The sequence below is a fragment of the Oncorhynchus clarkii genome, chromosome 9, assembly GCF_045791955.1.
Source record: "Oncorhynchus clarkii lewisi isolate Uvic-CL-2024 chromosome 9, UVic_Ocla_1.0, whole genome shotgun sequence".
Classification (NCBI taxonomy): Eukaryota; Metazoa; Chordata; class Actinopteri; order Salmoniformes; family Salmonidae; genus Oncorhynchus; species Oncorhynchus clarkii.
The window spans coordinates 41670691-41692426 of NC_092155.1; the positions used below are offsets into that span (position 1 = coordinate 41670691).

Sequence of the window (21736 nt, forward strand, 5' to 3'; positions counted from 1 at the left end):
CGCTTCCCTGATGGTACCCGCCTCAGCATCCACGTTATCCAGACACCGGATGTAGCCTATCAGCATCACCACCACGTTCTTCGCATAGGCCTATAACGTCTTATGGATGAAAGGTTTCATTGTTTATATATTTTTTATTAAAGGACTATGAATAATGTTCCCTAAATCGCACAATTTCATTGCCGTTAACGTGTTTACCCCCACTTGCACGCATGAATGAAATGTAAGCCCTAAAATCGCCTTAAATAATTTTCTATCCCCCATGAACTCTTACTGGAATGTAAGCTCATCACATCACCGATGGGAAGCAATTGGAATTATTGATCAAAAGCTGAGTTTGGGCTCCTGGGCTTTTTCCACTGTCTCAAGCATGAATTTGCAAATAAGAGGTTTGCTAGATACAATTCAGTAGATGAAGCCTACTATTAGTTGCAAATACCAACACAAAAGAAGGCTCATTTTCTGTAAATAGTTTAATATTAAATAAAAAAAAGACTCCCATATAAAAAGAAAGCTACAGTCCACAATTCAATCTTTAAACATAAGTATTGAAAGCAAGGGTATGAGAAAATACTTAATTACAATTCCCCCCAAAATTCACAATTCATTGTTGTCTCTCTAACAATATAAAATCAAAATAAAACACATTAGCTGTACATATTTACAAATCTCCAAGTGTAGAAATTGCATAATCTGCTTCTTTTCATTTTATTTAAATACAGTAAGAGATGCCAGTATTATTGGGCTGGCAGATAGTGTACAGAGCAAAGCCATTTGAAGGACAAAGAAAGTATAACTCTATCCCACCAAAAATACATTGCGTTACAAACCCACACAAGATGGGCAAAAAAATTATGTATAAAATAAATACAACTACTGAGCGATATTGTATGCTAAAAAAACATGGAAAATTATATTTATTTTATACTAATACAACTTTTTGAGAGAAATAGATTTTGTTTAACAAATGTCACAACATATTGTAATGGCCATCTCAGTCTCTGGACTGGAATCCCGTTGAAAATCTGTGGTTAGAATTGAAGAGGGTAGGCCATGAGAACAGACAAAGGGTATCAAAGATCTGGTAAGATTATGTATGGAGGAATGGTCTAAACCAATGTGTTCTCCAATCACATAAAACATATAAAATATTTAAAGGCTCAGTGCCATTATCCTCACAAGGTGACTTAAAGGAATTGAATTCAGAAGTGCCAATAAGTTTGACCCCTATCTTTGAGAAAAAAACATTTCTTACTAAACAAAATCTCTTTGTTTCCAATTGTATAAAATAATAGAATGTTAAAACAGTTTGGAGCATACAATAGCTCAGTATTAGGATTAGGATTTATTTTTTTTGTAATTTTTGTTCAATCTTTACCAAGGGTGCCAATAATTGTTGACTTGGATGTATATCTCAACACACTATTTCTTCAGCCACTCCCGTGAAAGGAAATAATTGAAATGTACATTGTTTGCTAAACATCACACAGAGAATATGTTGCGAGTGTATCACAAAACATGACCACCAGATCGAGCTGGTACATTTAAAACCTCTACAGGATCGGTGTCCCCCTTGCGGGACGGTTGAGCTAACGTAGGCTAATGTGATTAGCATGAGGTTGTAAGTAACAAGAACATTTCCCACGACATAGACATATCTGATAGGGCCAGAAAGCTTACATTCTTGTTAATCTAACTGCACTGTACTATTTAAAGTAGCTATTACAGTGAAATAATACCATGCTATTGTTTGAGGAGAGAGCACAGTTATGAACTTGAAAATGTATTAATAAACCAATTAGGCACATTTGGGCAGTCTTGATACAACATTTTGAACAGAAACACAATAGTTCATTGAATCAGTCTAAAACATTGCACATACACTGCTGTCATCTAGTGGGCAAAATCTAAATTGCTCCTAGATTCCTAAGTCATTTACTGGCCTTTCTCTTGCATTTCAAAGACAAAACTAAATGTAAAAAATAAACATGTTTTATTTTCTTCTCCTTTGAATTATCTTTTACCAGATCTAATGTGCTATATTATCCTACAGCACTTTCACATTTCCACAAACTTCAAAGTGTTCCCTTTCAAATGGTATCAATAATATGCATATCCTTGCTTCAGGGCCTGTGCTACATGCAGATAGATTTGGGTGTGTCATTTTTAGAAAACTGGAGAGAGAAAAAAAGTGTCCTGCCCTGAAAGCTTATCTTGAATGTGGGTTGTTAGTAGTGTCAAGTCATGCCCATTTCACATTATCTTTATGAACTTGAAAATATGACTTCAGAATATTTAGGCTGGAGAGTTTGCTAGCCAACTCATTGATCCTGCTTTGTGATACACCCCCTGATTGGGAATTATTACTTTTGCCATTGCATGGTTTCCACACCAAGGCTGTGTTGGGTAGTAGTATGTCTGTCTGCAGAGAAGCCCGAGACTGTCTGGCACAGATGCATGGTCTCTCTCTCTCTCTCTGGGTACACATACTGTATGACTACCACAGTGAAAGGGCTCAGCAACAGCAAGCATCTCTAGGAGTTGGTATAAGTTGCCCCACAACTCAGGTCCAGGATTAGATATATTTTGTATCCTCATAAGGATTTGGGTTATCTGATCCCAGATCTGTGGTCAGGGACAACGTCTAGCATCTCGAAAACACTCTTGGAACATACACAAACCACACATATCATACAATCTCAAACAGAGAGCAAACGTAGGTCATTCAAGTAGATACTCTTATCCTGACTCACAGTAAACGCACTGAGAAACAGTACAGGTTTTTTTTTGTAGACAATTCTAACACTTACATCATAACGGATCTCAATCAATAACGCCAAGCAACCACACAGACTTAAGACGGGTCTTCTCCTAAGTGAAAGCATCCACAGAATTATGTTTATTTTTTATCTAGATCACTCCTGTTCAAAGGTAAGAGGTTGGCATGACGATATAGTAGTGCAGTTGAAAAACAGTGGGGGAGCCAGGACAATATAAAGCAGTGATAGTGGGTGAGGTTGGCGGTGAAGGGGAAACAGTCACTGTCTCTGGGACCTGGCCCCCCGCCGCCTCCTGCCCCGGACCGACCTCTCAGGCTTCAGCAGCACCACCTACAACACAGACACACGTCAGCATCAGAACTGCTGTTAGAAAACAGGCCGTGGCAACTGAGGTGATATAATAGGTCCAATTATGTTAAAAGAGAGAGTTGCGGGAAGGTCTGGTGCTTTACCGTGGGTTTAGGTTCCTCCAGGGCTGGAGCATCCAGATCTCGGAAATCCTCCAGCACATTCTGTAGCCTAAGACACACAAAGAAATGAATATCACTATATACACACACACACATACACACACTGAGTGTACAAAGCATTAAGGACACCTGCTCTTTCCATGACGTGCATTGACAAGGTGAAAGCTACAGTACGATCCCTTGATGTCACCTGTTGAATCCACATAGAAGAAGGGGAGGAGACGGGGTTAAAGAAGGATTTTTAAGCCTCGAGACAATCGGGACATGGATTGTGTACGGTGTGCCATTCAGAGGGTGAATGGGCAAGACAAAAGATTTCAGTGCCTTTGAACAAGGTGCCAGGTGCAGCAGTTTGTGTCAAGAGCTGCAGCGCTGCTTGGGTTTTTCACGCTCAACCGTTTCCCGCGTGTATAAAGAATAGTCCACCACACAAAGAACACACAGTCAACTTGACAACTGTGGGAAGCATTGTAGTCAACATGGGCCAGCATCCCTGTGAAACGCTTTCGACACCTTGTAGAGTCCATGCAACTTCCTAATATTGAGTTGCACTCCCTTTGGCCCTCAGAACAGCCTCAATTCATCGATGCATGCTCTACAAGGTGTCGAACACACATATAGTGCATACGAAAAGTATTCAGACCCCTTGACCTGATCCACATTTTGTTACATTACAGCGTTACTCAAAAAATGGATTCAATAGTTTTTCCCCCCATCAAAATACACACACAATAACCCAAAATGACAAAGCAAAAACAGTTTTGAAATCTTTAGAATTTTTTTTGAAAATGTATTAAAAATAATACTAATACTAATAATAATAACTGAAATATCACATTTACATAAGTATTCAGACCCTTTACTCAGTACTTTGTTGAAGCAGCTTTGCCAGCAATTACAGCCTTGAGTCTTCTTGGGTATGACGCTACAAGTTTGGCACAACTGCATTTGGGGAGTTTCTCCCATTCTTCCTTGCAGATCCTCTCAAGCTCTGTCAGGTTCGATGGGGTGCGTCGCTGCACAGCTATTTTCAGGTCTCTCCAGAGATGTTTGATTGGGTTCAAGTCCAGTCTCTGGCTGGAACACTCAAGGACATTCAGAGACTTGTCCCAAAGCCACTCCTACATTGTCTTGACTGTGTGCTTAGGGTCGTTGTCCTATTGGAAGGTGAACCTTCGCCCCAGTCTGAGGTCCTGAGCACTCTGGAGCAGGTTTTCATCAAGAATCTCTCTGTACTTAGTTCCGTTCCATCTTTCCCTCGATCCTGACTGGTCTCCCAGTCCCTGCCACTGAAAAACATCCCCACATCATGATGCTGCCACCACCATGTTTCACTGTAGGGATGGTGCCAGGTTTCCTCCAGACGTGATGCTTGGCATTCAGGCCGAAGAGTTCGATCTTGTTTTCATCAGACCAGTGAACCTGGTTTCTAATGGTCTGAGAGTCCTTTAAGTGGCTTTTGGCAAACTCCAAGCGGGCTGTCACGTGCCTTTTACTGAGGAGTGGCTTCCATCTGGCATCTCTGCCAAATCCTATCCAATCAATTGAATTTACCACAGGTGGACTCCATTCAAGCTGTAGAAACATCTCAAAGATGATCATCAGCTCGATTTCGAGCCTCATAGCAAAGGGTCTGAATATTTACGTAAATAAGGTGTTTTTAAATTTTTTAATACATTTGCAAAAATGTCTAAAAACCTGTTTTTGCTTTGTCTATCTATTGTGTGTAGATAGATGAGGGAAAAAATAATTTCATCCATTTTTTAATAAGGTTGTGATGTAACAAAATTTGGAAAAATTCAAGGGGTCTGAATACTTCCCGAATGCACTGTATACACCACACACACACACACACACTGGTATTCAATTTAATTGTTCTAAGGAAAAGTGGTAGTGTTATAACCATTGAGAAGATAGGCAGAAAATAACGTTGGTGCTCATCGTTATCAAAGATTAATGTACAGAATCAAAATGAGCTCACGTTTGTTTTCTCTTCCTGCCCCTCCTGGCTCCCGCCGTTTGGGCAGTTAGGTTCTGAAAGGGAAAAAGGCCACTGAAATCAATAAGGCACAAATTATATCTCAAATCTTTCACTGCATGTTATGTAATATGCAATATTGTGGAGGAATGGCATTTTGGTAAAAACAATACATCCTTATGGCTCACCCTGCCCTGCTCAATGTGCTGCAGACCCACGGTCTCCTCCTTGGGGCAGCTGCCCCGATCTCTGGGGCTCAGGTACCCCCCTGCCTGGGGTCTGTCCCCATTCCTATCTGTGACAGCCTGGCTGTACGACTCGGTCTTGGCTTCCTCAAGGTAGATGGGAGGCAGAGGGGGGTTAGTGTGGCCCTCTGGGACCCCTGGCTTGCTCTGCAGGGGTGTGGACAAGCCGTCGTTGCTGGGTTTGGGGGTGCCCTGAGCCGGGGAGTGGGCCGCCTCCAAGTTGAGCCGGGACAGTTCCGGGTTCCTCAGGGAGCAGGCCAGGCGAGGGCTCAGGGACAGGGGGGCGGAGGGGGCAGGGGGCTCCCCAGGGTAGGAGGGGGGTAAGGCACAGAGGACATCGGCCCCAGTCTGAGCTGCTTCTTGCTCTTTAGCACTGACCTGGAGGAAAGAGGTGTAGATGGTGTCCATGAAGGAGGCATAGGGGTCCAGGACGCTCCCCACGGAGCCCTCACCACGTTGGGACACGGGGGTACGGACGGGACAGGGGCTGGGCGCAGCCTCCGGGGTAAGCTGATTGGCTGGAATATCCTTCTGAGGGGCGGGGCTGTCTTTTTCCTGTAAGGAAGTTGGCTTTTCTCCCTCGGAGGGCGGCGCCATGTTGAGCTGAAGGAGGAAGAGGAACGGCTGATGTGATCAACATCCAATACTGATATTTAAAAATCACAGGACAAGGCTCGTGTCAGGAGTCGGAACACAACAAGTACCTGGATGTTGTTGAGGAGGTTGATGGCCCCATCAGGGCCCTGGAGTAGAGGCATGCCAAGGGCAGAGGTCTGTACGGGGGGGAGGAGGAGAGGGCCTGCACCTAGCCCCAGCAGACTGTGGAGGCTAGTCAGAGCAGACAGGTCTCCTACAAAGACACATGGTTCATCACCAAAACGGTTTCCGAATGATCAATATGTGGGTAATGTACAAGATATAGCTTTGTTGTAGCTGTTCCCCACAGTTGTGCATAACACACTATTCGGAGAGTTAAATGTAATAGACAATACTAACTATGATTCAGCATAGCGAGGGCTTGGTACTATAAGGTTCTTTTAGCATTTTTGTCAAAATTGAGTTATTCTGTTCAATGTTCTCTAACTATATAGTACTCTAAAACACCCCCAAAAGAATGCTGTTAAGTTCAAAAGAATACAAGATAAAAAATATTGCTGACACCATTCAAACCGGTGAGGGTTCAGAACTTTAAAAGCCAATTATTTCAGAATCAATAGGCAACAAAAGCACTTGATATTACTAGCAGTGGAAATTAACGGTGCTGTGACTAACCTAGTAGGCCTGGGTTGAGGAGAGTGGGCAGTAACTGGTGGAGAACAGGGTTGTCCTTCCCCTGGACAGACAGGGGGATGAGGGTGTCCACCCCCCCATCAGGGCCTGAAGCGGAGACCTGGATGGAGACGGGACCAAAACGTCAAACTGACCTCTCTAATACAGATAGTGCCAACTCTTTCACAAGGGCAAACTACTGAGTATGAGCACTAAAATAAGGGAGGGAGCCTACCTGAGGTGGGGGTTGTTGGGGTGGGGGGAGCTGAGGGGTGGTCGGGAGGTCAGTAGAGCCCAGGGCAGCGTTTAGCAGAGTGGGGTTGAGGGAGAGGAAGCCCGGGGGAGGGAGAGGAGCGGGGAGCAGGAGCGACTGCAGGGCCTGGAGGGGCCCCTCGGCTGGGGGCAGCAGGCCCTGGAGGGCCTCAAGGAGCCCAGGGCCGGGGAGGGACGATAGGTCCAGGAGTCCAGAGCCTTTATCCAGAGACAAACCCTCCAACAAGGCTGGGATGTGCTGCTGCTGCAGGGGGAGGTCCAGGCTCAGCTGGCCCAGCCCAGACAGGGGCAACATGGCAGCCTGCTGTTGGCCAAGGAGCAGGGAGGCCATAAGGAGAGCCTGGAGGCCCAGTTTCTCCCCTATACCCAGATCACCCTCCTGGCCTGGGGTAAGGGTGGCAGAGGGGGGTAGAAGTGGGTTCAACAGACCCAGGAGATTGAGAGGCAGCTCTCCCTGACCTCCCATTAGAGAGGGGAGTAGGCTAAACGGAAAGTTGTGGTTCAGATGGGCAGTCTGTTGTTGTTTCTGGTGTTGCTCTTGGTGTTGTTCGTGCTGTAACAGTAGTTGTTGGTGTTCCGATTGTTGTTGATGATGATGATGATCAGGCAGTTGATGGTGTTGCTGTGAGGTGTTAGAGGTGGGGAGGTGACACTGCTGACCACCCAGCCACAGGCCCAGGGGCAGGGAGCCCAGGATGGTGGGATCCAAGAGGGAGGGCAGGCCGGCTGTGGCAGACAGAAGCTGGAGGAGCTGCTCCTGGCTCATGAAGGGGAAGGCTTCGGCCAAGGGTAAGGAGCCGGGGGAGTCCCCTAGGGAAGGGGTGTTGCAGGGGCCGGGGCTGCAACCTCCTGGGGTTTTGCTCACTGTCGAGCTACGATGATCAACACTCTCAGGCTCTTGCACCCCTAGAGAGGATAAAATAGAACCCGGATGAAAAGGAGCGAGGGAGATGATTGTTCAAAATGCACAGTGCTCAACAACAACTAACACAAATACAGTCGAATGAACAATGAATACATTTTCCTATTCCGTGGACTTTGCCTAGTTACAGACAGAATTTCAAGGCTCAACCTCACCTGCAGTGTTGTTGCCGGTGGTTGTGTCCAGGCCCCCTTCCTCCAGAGGCGTGGTGGAGGAGGCTGCCAGCAGGGCCAGCACGTGGTTACTAAGATCCAGGGGTCTGGGGGAGGTGGTGCTATGGTTGGAGGTGGGGATGTTGTTGGGAGGATGACCCAGGCTGAGACCAGGGCCTAGTGTTGATACGCTCTCAATCTCCACTGATGCACTGACGTCAGGCAAGGTCTGGCACATGGGAGACTGTAAGGTGGTGGTGGCGGCATCCATAGGTTGGTTTTGGGCCTGCCGTAGCCTATCAGGGGTGTGTCGGGTGGGCGAGGGGCTACTGCGATGGTGTGCTGACTGAGTGTTGGACAGGGCCGTGGAGGGAGACCGTCTCTGTTTGGGACTGGCCTTCGTATGTGGAGACTGTGCACTAGCACTACCAAGCCTGGACAATGACTGAGTGGGAGACAGGGGCTGTGACAGGCCTTGCATGGTACAGGGATGAGAGGGGGACTGCATGGGGAATGGTCTAATGTTTAAATGGGAGGGAGAGGGAGACTGCCTGGGGCTCTGCCTCGTGCCTCCTGTACCGTGTCCAGAGCCGGGCTGGGTTCCGGCGGCTTGGGCGTTCTGCATACTGAGCAGGTGAAGCAGAGCGGAGAGAGGCTGGGTGGGGGGATCCGGTTGACCTGCCATGATTGTAGTGAAGTCCAGGGCGCCGTCAGGCTGCTTCTGAGGACCTGTGAGCGGGCAGGAGTGTCGGACTGAGAGCCTCAGACCCTGGAGGTGGTTCTCCGACGTGGCAGAGTGGGACGAGCCTGAGGTAGAGGAGGGTTGAGAGTGCAAGGCGGAGAGGTTGAGCACGTCACCGGGGGTTCTGAGACCGCTCACCTGGGAGTCCTTCAGCATGCTGAGCACCGTGGGCGAACGCCGCTGCCGCTTCCTGTGGGACGTCCGGTCTGTAGGGGAGAGGTGCAGGGGACTCGAGGCTAGGGGCTGAGAGAGGGTGGCGCAGGGGTGGAGGAGCAGGCGGGAGGCTGCAGGGAGGGGCCTAGTGATGGAGGGATGGCTGTTGTTGTGTAAAGTGCTGTTTGTTACCTTTGACTGCCGGGACTCTTTCGAGACCTCCAGAGAGGTGGCCGAGCTGAGGACGCTGGCTGAATTGGAACTGTGGTCGTGGGCCATCTGGCTGGCCAGCTGAGCCTTAGCTGCTGCCGAGAGGAGGCTACTGGCAGGAAACGAGGCTGTGTGTGGTTGCTTCTGGTGGTTCAAGAACTGTCCAAGAGGCAACCCAGAAGGACCAGCACTGATCCCCATGCCTGAGCCGGTGGCAGAAGCAGGTGCCTTTGTGGGCTTCTCACCCTTTTCAAGAGCTAGAGAGAGGATCTGAGGATTGCTTTGGTTGCTCAGTGAGTTTGTGTTAAGGATGTGATTATTAGTGCTACCGTTGCCTGAGTTCCTAAACTGCTCTAAGATGTCCTCGAGCTTGTATTTGGGGAAATGGAGGTTAGGGGACCCCCCGGGTAGAGGAGAGTGTGGGGAAGAAGAGGATATCCTTCTGGGGGGGTAGCCGCCCAGCACCACCCCTCCCACCTCCTGTTCAGAAATCGAAGAAGAGGCGGAGGGGTGGCGTGAGCGCTGGCGGGGAGAGGGGGAACATGAGGGGGACAGGAGAGACCCAATGATGATACCATGTGGATGGCTCTGCCCTCCCCTTCCCAGTGTCCCAGGGGAGGAGGGAGGAAGGGGAGAGAGGGGCCCCAAATGAGGAGATCTGGGGGCTTCCGGAGTCTGGGGTGTCCTCTGACCCTGACTGAAGTTGTGAGACGTGGGGGTGCATGGGGACCTCTGAGGTGCCCCATAGCTGGAGAATTGAGAGGTGGTGGGAGGGAAATGGAGAGGAGGGGGCAGTCTCTTCAGAATCTCAGGAGAGTGATGAGAGTTAGTGCTAGCATGTGAGAGGGGTGAGGAACCATTGTAAGAATACACAAGTTGGGTGGAATATTTAGGACTGCCACAAGGGTTGTGGTTGAGATTATTGTTGGGCCTGGAGTGGACTGGAGGGTGTTTAGAGGGATAAGTGCCACGTTCTTCTTCTTCCCTGTCCACTCTCATCCTCTTTGGATCTCGGTTCTCCATAATGGCACTGGTGACCTCTGCAAACAAACAAAAAACCTACATTAAGGGCTGGCACAATAATCGTATGGTTGACAACGACGGACGATAACCACGAAACAAAACCACTGTCATAATGGTCTCAATTCAACTTTATAGTAAATATAGTTTCCCAAAAAGTTTTTTTTCCATTCATTTCACAAAAGCTGTGTTGTAATCATTAGGTATGTCGTAGCACATTTTCAAAGATGCAAAATGATACGTTACAATACTACAAACTAAAACTGTGACAATAACTGTGGTCATTTGCATGACAATTAATCACTACCCAAAATCCCATACTTGTCATAGAACTAACCAACACGATTAGTTACATTTCTGAGAGCAATTTTTCAATAGCACCATGAAAACCGGTAATAGCAGTACAATATCCTACAAGTACTTATGTTATATTAGATCTATTTTTTTTCTTTTCATATTTACCTGTGTGACAGGAAACATAGGGCAGCTGTGAAGCCTGCATACTGCGACAGAGCGCTGCCATGGCAACCACTTTCCTTCGATGGTTACAGAGCTTTGTCATGTCCTGCTCTGCCTTCCCCACCAGCTGGCTGCGCTGCTGAACTTTGACCCCTAGGCTAAAGTTAAACACCTGCCCGAAACAATAAAGGAACATACCTTCAGCAAACCGCAGTCAAAATCAGGTGTGACACAGCGGAAATGAGATGGGAGATGCAGAGGGAAAAGTGAGGTCTCCTTTACCTTGTGGATGACCAGCGGACATTCCAGGCCACACTTGCATGTGCCATCGGTCAACAGATAAGACTTAACCTCTTCCAGTGAAGACAGGAATGTGCCACTTGGACTGTTGGAATGGACACGGATGCAGGAGATTCGTTTTTAAATAAAAGAGAAGGGAAATTAAATATATTTTACAATTCCCTGCTCTAGCCCAGCTTTTGGGAAATGAAGACAACACACACCCAGACTAGTCTGAATATATAATACGGAATAACATCGTATAAGACATATAAGAATAGATTAAATGTTCATAACACAAGCACTATGCCCGTTACTGGACTTGCTAACCTGACATACACCACAAGCCCGTCATCCACTCTCCTCTGCCAGCCAATGGGGACTTGTATTGCCACAGTGTGAACTCCATCCGTGTCTCCACTGCCACTCTCACTGCCTCCCATCATTTTGTAAAAACCGCCTTGCAGCACCTTTGGGATAGAAGTGGCGGGAACAAATGTAGTATGAATTAGGGCTGTGACGATCCCAGAATGGCAATATTTCTTCCATGGGAAAAATGGAAACATGAAGCAGATCAAACTCTTTAGTCGTTTATAAACCTGTAGTACGTAACATATTGTGTGCTTTAGATTGGAAAATAAATAAAAGTGACAACATAATATTTGTTTCCAACATACCTATTTATTGCCTTACCGCCTCACGCCATTTGCACACACTGTATATAAACTTTATTTTTCTATTGTGTTGTTGACTGTACGCCTGTTTATTCCATGTGTAACTCTGTGTTGTTCTTTGTGTCGCAATGCTTTGCTTTATCTTGGCCAGGTCGCAGTTGTAAATGAGAACTTGTTCTCAACTATCCTACCTGGTTAAATAAAGGTGAAATTTAAAAAAAATGACAGCTTTTTCCTTAAGATGTTAAACCCTCGTGTTGTGTTTCCTTGTCACGATACTAACGAGTATCACAATACTGGTATTGTCCCAGCCCTAGTATGAATGCATGAGAGCTTTAATGAACAACTATTACGACAAGAGTACTGAGATTCGGATTTCAATGTTTCCCCACCAAAAACACAACCAGAGTTCCAACTCATAGAAACCAATATAAAGTCAAACAGAGCATGGCTGATGAGTGAGGAAGGATGTCATGTCGTTTTCTCCAGTATACCTTGTCATCTTTGAAAAGCCCAAGAAAGTATTGGCTATGGTATCCACCGTTTGAAGGCCATGGTGTCAGCGGAGAAGAACAGACTCTGCCAACCTCCTTCCAAACGCCTTGCAGAACTCTCCAAGAACTAAGTCTTCTAGCCCTACTTCAGAAGTCAGCCCCTCCAAAAACGCTGCAGCTCACACTCGGGCCACTGTATATCTGCAATTGAAGATAAAGATGTACCTAGTTAGTTAGCCTTTAAATAAACACATGAAATGTTGAACAAAAGGGATCTCTCAATTCTGATCGCTACAATAACCCACACAGACATAGCAGGGAATGCATATTTGGACATGCCTAGTTGTATTTCAATTGAGTCAGTAGCGTAGTATCAAATAGCTAGCTAGTTGGATGTTGAAATGAGAAGGGAAACCCAGCATTTGTAACCTGATAATAAAATAGCTAAATGCACACTATACTTATCTAATATATTACAAGAGAAAGCGACACGAAAAGTAGCGAAATCATATGCACAACGAGGAAGGTCCTATATCCAACGTCAAGGTGAAATAAGCTTTATCCCAACTAGCTAGCCAACTAACGTAAACGAGCCAATGTTGCAGTCTGATGTTTCGTGACAGGTTGATAGACACAGTACGAAATAACAGCATTTTAATCATGAGAACTTGGGGGGGGGGGGGGGGAATTGTTGTTTATAACTAGTCATGCATGCTAGCTAGATAACGAAGAATTGAGCGAATTGCATTCAACCGTTCTGTTCTAAAACAAGCTCTCGAAGTTTTTGGAGTCTTCTCCTGTAAGCTCGCGGGAGAACACATAGTTAGCTGGCTTGGTAATGCTAAACTATTTTGGATGTTAACCTTATCTAGACAGCCAATACGATGATCAATCTTTCAGTGCAGTCTTTTCGCCACCAATCAAATCTCCGCCGGTCTATTATATCGCTACATCTGCCCATCGGGTTAAAAACAAAGGGCAATAATGCTTCATTTTACTGCGCCTATGATCTTGGGGCGAAGCTAGCTCGCTAGCATTGACAGACATTTACTTGATTCTGTAGTGTCCCAAGACCCACCGATGTCCGATCGTGTCGCCAAATTATTCAATTATTATCTCCAGACACTGTTCGATCAGGTCGGTGTAGGTTAAGCAAAAAGTTAGCGTAGCTGATGCACCTTTTAATCCCTATTTCACGGTTTCAATTTTTTTTCTTGCAGATTCCGTGCAAAAAAAGAATGGAGTTTTCTAAGGAGCATGCGCACTTGGGATGCGAGAGACTGTTGTACCCACAATGCAATGGGACCTTTGTAGTGGTTGTCAAAGATTGTGTACTATGTTGACAAGATAGTCAAGTGACCGCTCTAACAGTGGAAATACATGACCTCAAAGATGGAAGGCAGGCGTGAGGAAGCGACATCGGGTGGAACCATTCCAGCCAATGAGAGGGCAGATACACGTGTCAACAACAAGCCATGGAGATAGATAGAGCCGGGGTTTGCCAAACTTTATTGCTTCGTGACTCACCAATTGAGGTGTCTTTTGTGTCCTGACCAACCAAATGGGTTGGGCGGTGAAAAAACATACACAGACCATACAATAAGTAAAAAATACAACCTTGGCAGCAGAGAGAAAATGTTACCGTTTTAAAGCTAATTTCCTGCAAATCTACACATTTTGTAATGGAGCTGAAATAAAATGTTGCAGTTTTATAGCACATTTTTCTGCAATACATTTTTCCATATGGCTAATGCTATGCTCTTATTATAACAAAGTCAATAGGGGCCTGATTGTCTAGTTTTTGTTTTGATGATTGTAATTATTTAAAGATTCTAAGCTATTTCTACTCGGTTTTAGTTGTTGAAGTTTACACTGAAAGCGTTTTTCCATCCCTAAACTGTTTGTTTTTTTATTACCAAAAATGTAATCCCACAACCCACCTGGACCCCTGCCACAACCCACAAGTGAGTCCCGACCCACAGTTTGGGAACCACTGAAATAGAGGACTCATCTTTGTATCTGTGCTATTATAGCGTCTGTGACAGCACGGGCAGTGCCAATGCCATCTCCATTTAAAGTAGTACATTTTCTTCTTCCTCATTGACTGATTGCTCCAAACTCATAGGAATCCCCACCCAGTTGACTACTTTAAAATGGTGGAAGCCCTCCGTGGCAATGTTCATGCTCAAACAGTTTAGATGCATGATGAGTCCTCTATCTATCTATATGACAATAAACACAACTCAATATTAGGTAGTTTTTTCAAAGTATGTCGAAATGCCACGTGCATCCACTTATATCGGTGCATTGTAACAACCTAAACATTACGAAACTTTTATTTGATCAAATTAGCCACACGTAGCAAATTAGAAATACATTTTTTTGTGGACCAAATTCGACACTCGTTGACCACCATATAATAAGTCCCCTTATTTTCATGGACAGATTTTGAGCGGAGTAAAACCTCTTGCCTCTCGCAATCTCTGTGGTAGCCGACGCAAAAAATACAATAAAGAGCCAGTTTGTTGTTCAACAGTGCTGGGGCCAAAAATAGGCCTTTGTAAAATCTCATGTTTTCATCTATGGATTCACCTCTGACTACTCCCATATCAGTCTTCCACAATATGAATACATTTTCAAATTCTATTATTTTGATCCTCTTACATAAAAACTACACATTTTTCTTTCTGTTTTAGAATTTCTTTCCTATTCAATAAGGATTTAAACTGTTAAAGGTTTTATATGGAATAGTATAATGTGGTGTTCACAGTGTATTGAAAATGCAAGAAACTACAGAAATTCTGATGATGCCTGCAGTTTATACAGTAAGCCAACAGTAGGCTGTGTGTGTCTTGGCCTGCCCTCTAAGGTTGTGAGCGGGGTCTGATTTCCCCTCGTCATCGGTGCCCTGAAAGTTACCCAGCTGTCTCACTCACTCACAATGACACCTGTCCTCACAGTCCCTTACTCACTCACCCCTCTGCTCTAACCACTAACCATTGGATCACTGCTAGGAAATGACATGCATAAAGAATAGCTCAAAAGGAAAGTACCAATCAAGAGTTAGAAGTGTTTCGGAGGTCTCCGATGTGACAGGTTGCTCATCACACACGAAAGGAATATCTCTGAATCCAAAACTGGTGAAGAAAGCCTTTGCCATTCATCCACATACCAGATTCAATTTCTTCATTGACTGGACTAGCAACCAGTGGGACCAAGTATGTCTCAATTTCAACTATATTGCATTCCTCTGTTTTTAGTGTGTGGTCTGTTCAGTTCTTTTCTAACTCGACATCATATATTTAATTGTTCGGTCAGCTATTAGTTAGATAGAAAATTGTTTAAGTTTTCATTGAGAAGGGACTGAAATGTCAAATATTTGCGAAGACTTCTGGCCTTATATCGTTGTACTTTTCCCCAGAACTTCTCAGCTCATGCCCAAATTTAGCTATGATGAGATTGAGTTACCCTTCCCCAAAATAGTAGAGTGGATGAGCGTATCTTGGGGGGGGGGGGGGGGGGGGGGGTATGTGTATGTGCATGTATGCTTGTGTGTGTGGGTAAATCATCCTGCCCATACCTAGCTGTTCTGTAAATCAATTTAAAACTCCCACAGACTAGACCAAAGTAGTCAAGTGTTCCATTCAAATGGTTCTCAGATTAAAGGTGATATTGAAAGCCAGTGTTTCTGTTCCCTAAACTGTTTCATGTCTCAGGTGCGTAGCACTGCAGGACGAGCGTGAGAGCTCATACGTCACACCATGGCCCAATATGACCAGTGAGTCTACTCTCATGTTGCTGAACTCAATACACTATGTACATAATGTGGATAGTCCTTTTAAACAGTTACCCCTGGTTCTAATGAACACAATATGGGAAATCTTTAGGAATTATATTTTTCATTGCAATAATCATGTTAAACTTGGTCAAATTCAAATGCTCAGCCACCATAACAATTCTTCTGCAATGTTCACTCTCAAATACATTTCAGGTGTCCTTGTCGCTCGATGTTGCTTAATGTTCTCTGTTTGTTTGTCTGTGTTAGACTGGAAGATAAACATTCGGTGGATATCCACGACAACCCCACAACTCCTGACAATATTGTAAAAGAGGAAGACAATACTGTGAGTGGCACATCAATCTGCCACCGTTGGCAACACCATCCCCCAAACAGATGAAAATTACAGCCAGCTAGGACGCTCATTAGTGTAATATATGTGAGGGTTCCCCGTTCCCTATTTCTATTCTGTAGTTAGGTGACACTATGGGCTAAACCTAGAGCTTTTTTTTCATTGACCACATACTCGCCCGAAGTCAAATAATATTTAAAATGCTTGTTAAATGAAAAGCTACTTTTACTTGACTGATTTACTTAACTGATGCAAAAAAAAAAAAAACATTTGCACGTTATAGAGAACCACCGTGTGGACTTGTCAATGACAGGAAAGCATTATTTTGACTAGACTGATTTTTACCTCTCCAAACAGTGGTCACTAGGGAGAAGGAAGGAAAGCTGTCTACCACTAATAGTATTGAGACGTAGCCACTCTCTCTGCAGGTATACTTCGTTTATGAGGAGGAGGTGGAAGTAGAGGAGAAGGAGCCCGAGCCTGAGCCCGTTGTTATATTGGTGAATGACAAACCACACAAGTTCAAGGACCACTACTGCAAGACGCCCAAGTTCTGTGACGTCTGTGCTCGTATGATCGTCCGTAAGTTTAAAATGGACCAGGAGTCGCTCTTGTATTTATTCATATTATCTCTTAATCATACTGACTAGCTTCTTACTGTACATATTTTCAACCTTTCAGTCAACAACAAGTTTGCTCTAACGTGCAAAAACTGCAAGACCAACATCCACCACTCGTGCCAGTCCTATGTTGAGTATCAGAAGTGCTTTGGCAAAATTGTAAGACGTTTTCTATTCATAATTTAGGTCACGATCGGTATAAAGTCAGATCACGATCAAGTTCATGTTGCATGTGGTTGCCGGAAACACATCAATTCCTCTACGTATTCATATTGCGGTCTCTCCTGTAGCCCCCAGGTTTCAGACGAGCATACAGTTCCCCTCTATACAGTAGTGACCAGACAGATGCAGGTAAGACACTAACCATCTCGACAAGCTAAGGGTTCAACTTGTGTTCAACATATTTTGAACTGTGTGTTCCCTCTGCTGCGTTCTCCTGTCCAGCCCACTCCAACCGTAACGACCCTGTGTTTGACACCCTGCGGGTTGGGGTTGTCATGGCAAACAAGGAGCGCAAGAAGGGGTCTGAAGACAAGAAGAACGTGAGTGTGGCACACATTAGCCAAAAGAGAAATGAATGACAATAAGTCACAATAACGGTATCATTAACTGACAGACATTTGCATAGGGAATATAAATGGTATGTTAACCATATTTTTCACCCTCCAAGATGATGATGATGATGATGGAGGAAGAGGAATCACAACAACCCAAAGAAGACGAGCAGGCAGAAGGTATTGAAAGTGGACGAAGGATGTTCATATTGACGCATGTGATAATTCAAGTTGGTGCCCTCTATGGTTCCACTGCATCAACTGTACAAAAATATGGTGTATTTATTTATATTTATAACCACATAGTTTTACAAATTGTGCCATGTGATTTGATATTGGAGCCCATTAAAGGGAATGGTAAACTAACTGAGCGGTTGTTAATCTGCATTAAATAAAGGTTCAATAAAAATTAAAAATGAAGAACACTTTCCTAATATTGAGTTGCACAGTTGTGTCAAGTGGGATGGATGTCCTTTGGGTGGTGGACCATTCTTGATACACACGGGAAACTGTTGAGCGTTCAAAAAAATCTAGCAGTGTTGAAGTTTTGACACAAACCGATGCGCCAGGCACCTACTACCATACCCTGTTCAAAGGCAATTAAACATTTTGTCTTGCCCATTCACCCTCTGAATGGCACACATACACAATCCATGTCTCAATTGTCTCAAGGCTTGAAACTCCTTCTTTAACCTGTCTCCTCCACTTCATCTACACTGATTGAAGTAGATTTAACAAGTGACATCAATAAGGGATCATAACTTTCACCTGAATTCACCTGGTCTATGTCATGGAAAGAGCAGGTGTTCTTTATGTTTTGTGTATGTATGTCAACCTTTTCTCAGACAAAACAGAATGGCATACAGTACAGAATAAATCCCCCAAATTATTACACTGAATGTCAAGGAGCTACATAAAAGGCTTGTAATACTGGGTCTAAACGTTGAGGAGTTCACCATCGTTGTATTGAAACTCTACAAAGACCATGTGTGTGATGTGTTTGTAGGAAAGCCCGAGGGGGATAAGAAGGGAGACAAGGCTGACAAAGCAGATGACAAGGTAAAGGGCTTTAACCGCCTGACAAGCCCTGACGTCATGTATACACTTACCACGTCCACATCAACAATAACACCCTGTCTGGTACGTCAATACCAGTAGACAAACATCGGTCTATGTATGCTACAGAAAAAGAAGGAGATGGGAAACATGGGAAATCAGTCCCATTACTACCTGGCTCTGTACCGCTTCAAGGCCATTGAGAAAGACGACCTTGACTTCCAGTGAGTTTCCTAAAACATTTTCTTATATTGTATGAGTGACGTTTTATGTCCAATATTTCAGTCTGGTGAATGTTTTTAAATCCAATTTCATACAAATATTACAAACCTTTGTGTGTCTTTCAGTCCTGGTGATCGAATCACTATAATCGATGACGCCAATGAAGAATGGTGGAGGGTAATGGTTCCTGACAAGATGATCGAGCAAGCTGACAATGATCAAAACTAGCAATGGCTCTACCAGCTCATTGGCTGTGCTTTCTCATTTCTTGTCGACATCGTAAATAAGGCCTGTTTTCTATTCTCAGGGGAAGATTGGTGAGAAGACAGGTTACTTCCCCACCAATTACATCATTAGAATAAAAACTGGGGAGAGGGTGTTCAAGGTGACACGGTCCGTCGTGGGAAACAGAGAGATGGGACAGATCACTCTGAAAAAAGACCAGGTAAGAAACAGATGGGTCGCTGTTTGTCAGACCTGAGTCAAATACTATCACATCCTTGAAAGTACTGTAATTTAGGTGTGCTTTATGTTTCTAGGAAAATAATGTGTTGAGTTTTTCTTTGTACAGGAAACTGATTTCAGCTTTATGATCATGAACAGTATGGATGGAGGTGTGCATGTGGACAGTGACTGTAATGACGCTACTGTGTGTGTTTGTGTGTGTGTGTGTGTGTGTGTGTGTGTGTGTGTGTGTGTGTGTGTGTGTGTGTGTGTGTGCGTGCGTGTGCCTGGTCATCTGCAATGATTACAGTACCTCTGTGGAGCCACAGCACCTTCCTCCATCCTCTTTGTGTTGTGTTGCAGATCGTGGTGAAGAAGGGAGAGGAGGTGAATGGCTACCTGAAGGTCAGCACTGGCCGCAAGCTGGGCTTCTTCCCCGCCGACCTGCTCCAGGAGATCTGAACCTTACCGGATCACAAGGACCATAATCACACAATTCATCAAACCCAGTTCCAGTGAACACACGTGACCAGGCACAGCATTTTTATACTAGCACCACTATCATTTTCCACCTGTAGGGGCCTAGGTCTGATCTGGTGAGTCTGTAAGCTGTTTGAGGGCTGTAAAGGCTCAAAGGGGGCAAGGTTATTGAGTGTAACCCAATACTGCAGCCTCCCCAGCCTGTTGAACTGGGTCAGCTGGCCATGCAATCCGAGCTGGATGGAGAAATGTGTTAGGTCAGACCGTAAATGTGTGTGGTGGGAATTTAAAAAGTTAACATGTTTGTGTCATTTTAATGTGATGAAAACTGGACAACCTTAAACCTTAAACTAGATCTTCAGCAAGGTTCAAAAGGCAATGGCTGTAACTACTGTAAGTAGCTAGGATTTCGACATCTTGTTTTTGTTATTCATTCTAACAAATTTATATTTTGGAGGCTATTGCTTACTGTCACTGTAGTAGCTTTATTTTCCCCTTGATGTCCATGTTAAAGGGAGCTTGCTAAAGTGCATGTCGTTATTTTTTTGCATGGGCCCATCTTTAATAATCATTGCCAAAACAATGTGCTGTGTATTTGAGGAATTTATATAGAGCAATAACCTATGGTGACACACAGACCCACATGCTTTTGCCAGACTAACGTAGGCCTATCATTGATGCAAGATTGTAACATTACAGGCCTATCATTGATGCAAGATTGTAACATTACAGGCCTATCATTGATGCAAGATTGTAACATTACAGTACAGCCATTTGTTATTCATGTTCTATTGAAATACCAACAGCCAAGTGCAGGCTTATCCCATTTATTGTCTTTCTTGATATGCATCCTTTCAAAACCTATATAACTCTGTGATACCGTCATAGTAAACTTGAATGACTGACCATTGTGTAAACATGAAATCAATTCACAATTAGAAATAATGTACTTTATTTTTGTAGCAGTATTTTGCATTCACTGATATGTGTGTGTCTACTATAACTCAGGACTCATATGCCTAACCTAAACAGGTAGGCCTTATCAGTTCAGCTTTTGTCTACAAAATAGTCATAACAGGTACTCATCTTGATCCAGTGATGGGGACCAGAGCCATGTATTTGTTCTAAATACATGGCTCTGATGTTGACAACTAGTGATGTGCAGTTCGCGAACCATATTTATTTATGTCGTTATTTTTGAACTACTCTTTTTTTCTGAATCGAGAAACATTATTTGGTTTTTTTGAGAGACTCGTTAATTTTAGTCCTTTGACTTTCCTCTTCTTCTTCCTCATCCCCTTCTTCTACTTCTTCGGTATCATGTCGTTCACACATTTTGTTTTTGCATGCCGCTACCTACCTAAATTTGCACCAACAACTAACCCTACACTTAATTGTATGACACCATTTTTTATCGTAAAAAAATGCATGTAAAAACTGTCCAACTATGGAGAATATCCTAGCTCTATATATGAAATTAAGGAAATGCGTATATGGAGCATGTCTACTCCTTATATCTAATAAAATGTCAGATATACACGCTCCTTTGTCCCATGCCCTCCTTCACACTTCTTACATCTCCAAATCTCCTTCCTACACACTGCTGCAATATGACCATAAGCTTGGCATCTGAAACACCTCAGTGGGTTCGGCACAAAAGCTCTCACTGGATAACTGACATATCATAACATGACTTTATCGGGTAAAGAATCTGCTTAAAAGGACAGACCCTGCTCTGGAGGGCAAAGCAAGTCACAGGTCTCGTTTCACTAGTCATGTGACATGAAGTGCCCGCTCCCTCTGGACTGAAGAAACACAGAAAATCCTCACAGTCCACTTTGAGTTACCTTCACCAATTTAACAGTACCCAAATTATTTCCTACATATAGATCAGCCAAAAGGCAGGTATCCACTTTCTTCAAAAATGTCGATCCCACTGTGCCCGAATCATCCTTTGCATGACCATCAGGACAAAGCTTGGACAGAGGTCTTCACCAAACCTGCCACAGCAGGTAGGTAATTCATCCTCACTCTCCTCAGGTTAAATTTCTGAGCCATCAAAGCTAGCAGAATACGGGTTGTACTTGATGCCATTCTTCCTCAACACACT

At 44.2% G+C, this 21736-nt stretch overlaps 2 protein-coding genes across 3 annotated transcripts; one reads left to right on the forward strand and one right to left on the reverse strand.

Annotated features, from left to right (window-relative positions):
- Positions 1–458: 458 nt before the first annotated feature.
- On the reverse strand, positions 459–13407 carry LOC139416318 (methyl-CpG-binding domain protein 5-like). Of its 2 annotated transcripts, none has more exons than XM_071164822.1 (13): positions 13299–13407; positions 12121–12321; positions 11283–11422; positions 10956–11058; positions 10677–10845; positions 8093–10234; positions 6978–7921; positions 6746–6863; positions 6178–6323; positions 5417–6076; positions 5232–5284; positions 3233–3299; positions 459–3110 (listed from the first exon to the last, which is right to left on the reverse strand). In XM_071164822.1, the coding sequence occupies exons 3-13, from the start codon at positions 11396–11398 to the stop codon at positions 3039–3041; spliced, it is 4590 nt and encodes a 1529-aa protein (XP_071020923.1). In that variant the 5' UTR covers positions 11399–11422; positions 12121–12321; positions 13299–13407; the 3' UTR covers positions 459–3038. The 2 variants fall into 2 exon arrangements, with proteins under 2 accessions (XP_071020923.1, XP_071020924.1); XM_071164823.1 differs by lacking the exon at positions 13299–13407 and adding an exon at positions 13199–13290.
- Positions 13408–15058: 1651 nt separating this feature from the next.
- LOC139416319 (SH3 and cysteine-rich domain-containing protein 3-like) lies at positions 15059–21170 on the forward strand. The gene is made up of 13 exons (XM_071164824.1): positions 15059–15338; positions 15837–15898; positions 16166–16244; positions 16679–16832; positions 16932–17029; positions 17161–17221; positions 17315–17412; positions 17541–17604; positions 18431–18483; positions 18610–18704; positions 18828–18879; positions 19010–19147; positions 19510–21170. Exons 2-13 carry the CDS (start codon positions 15882–15884, stop codon positions 19606–19608), a joined length of 1008 nt encoding a protein of 335 aa, XP_071020925.1. The 5' UTR covers positions 15059–15338; positions 15837–15881; the 3' UTR covers positions 19609–21170.
- The last annotated feature ends 566 nt before the right edge of the window (positions 21171–21736 follow it).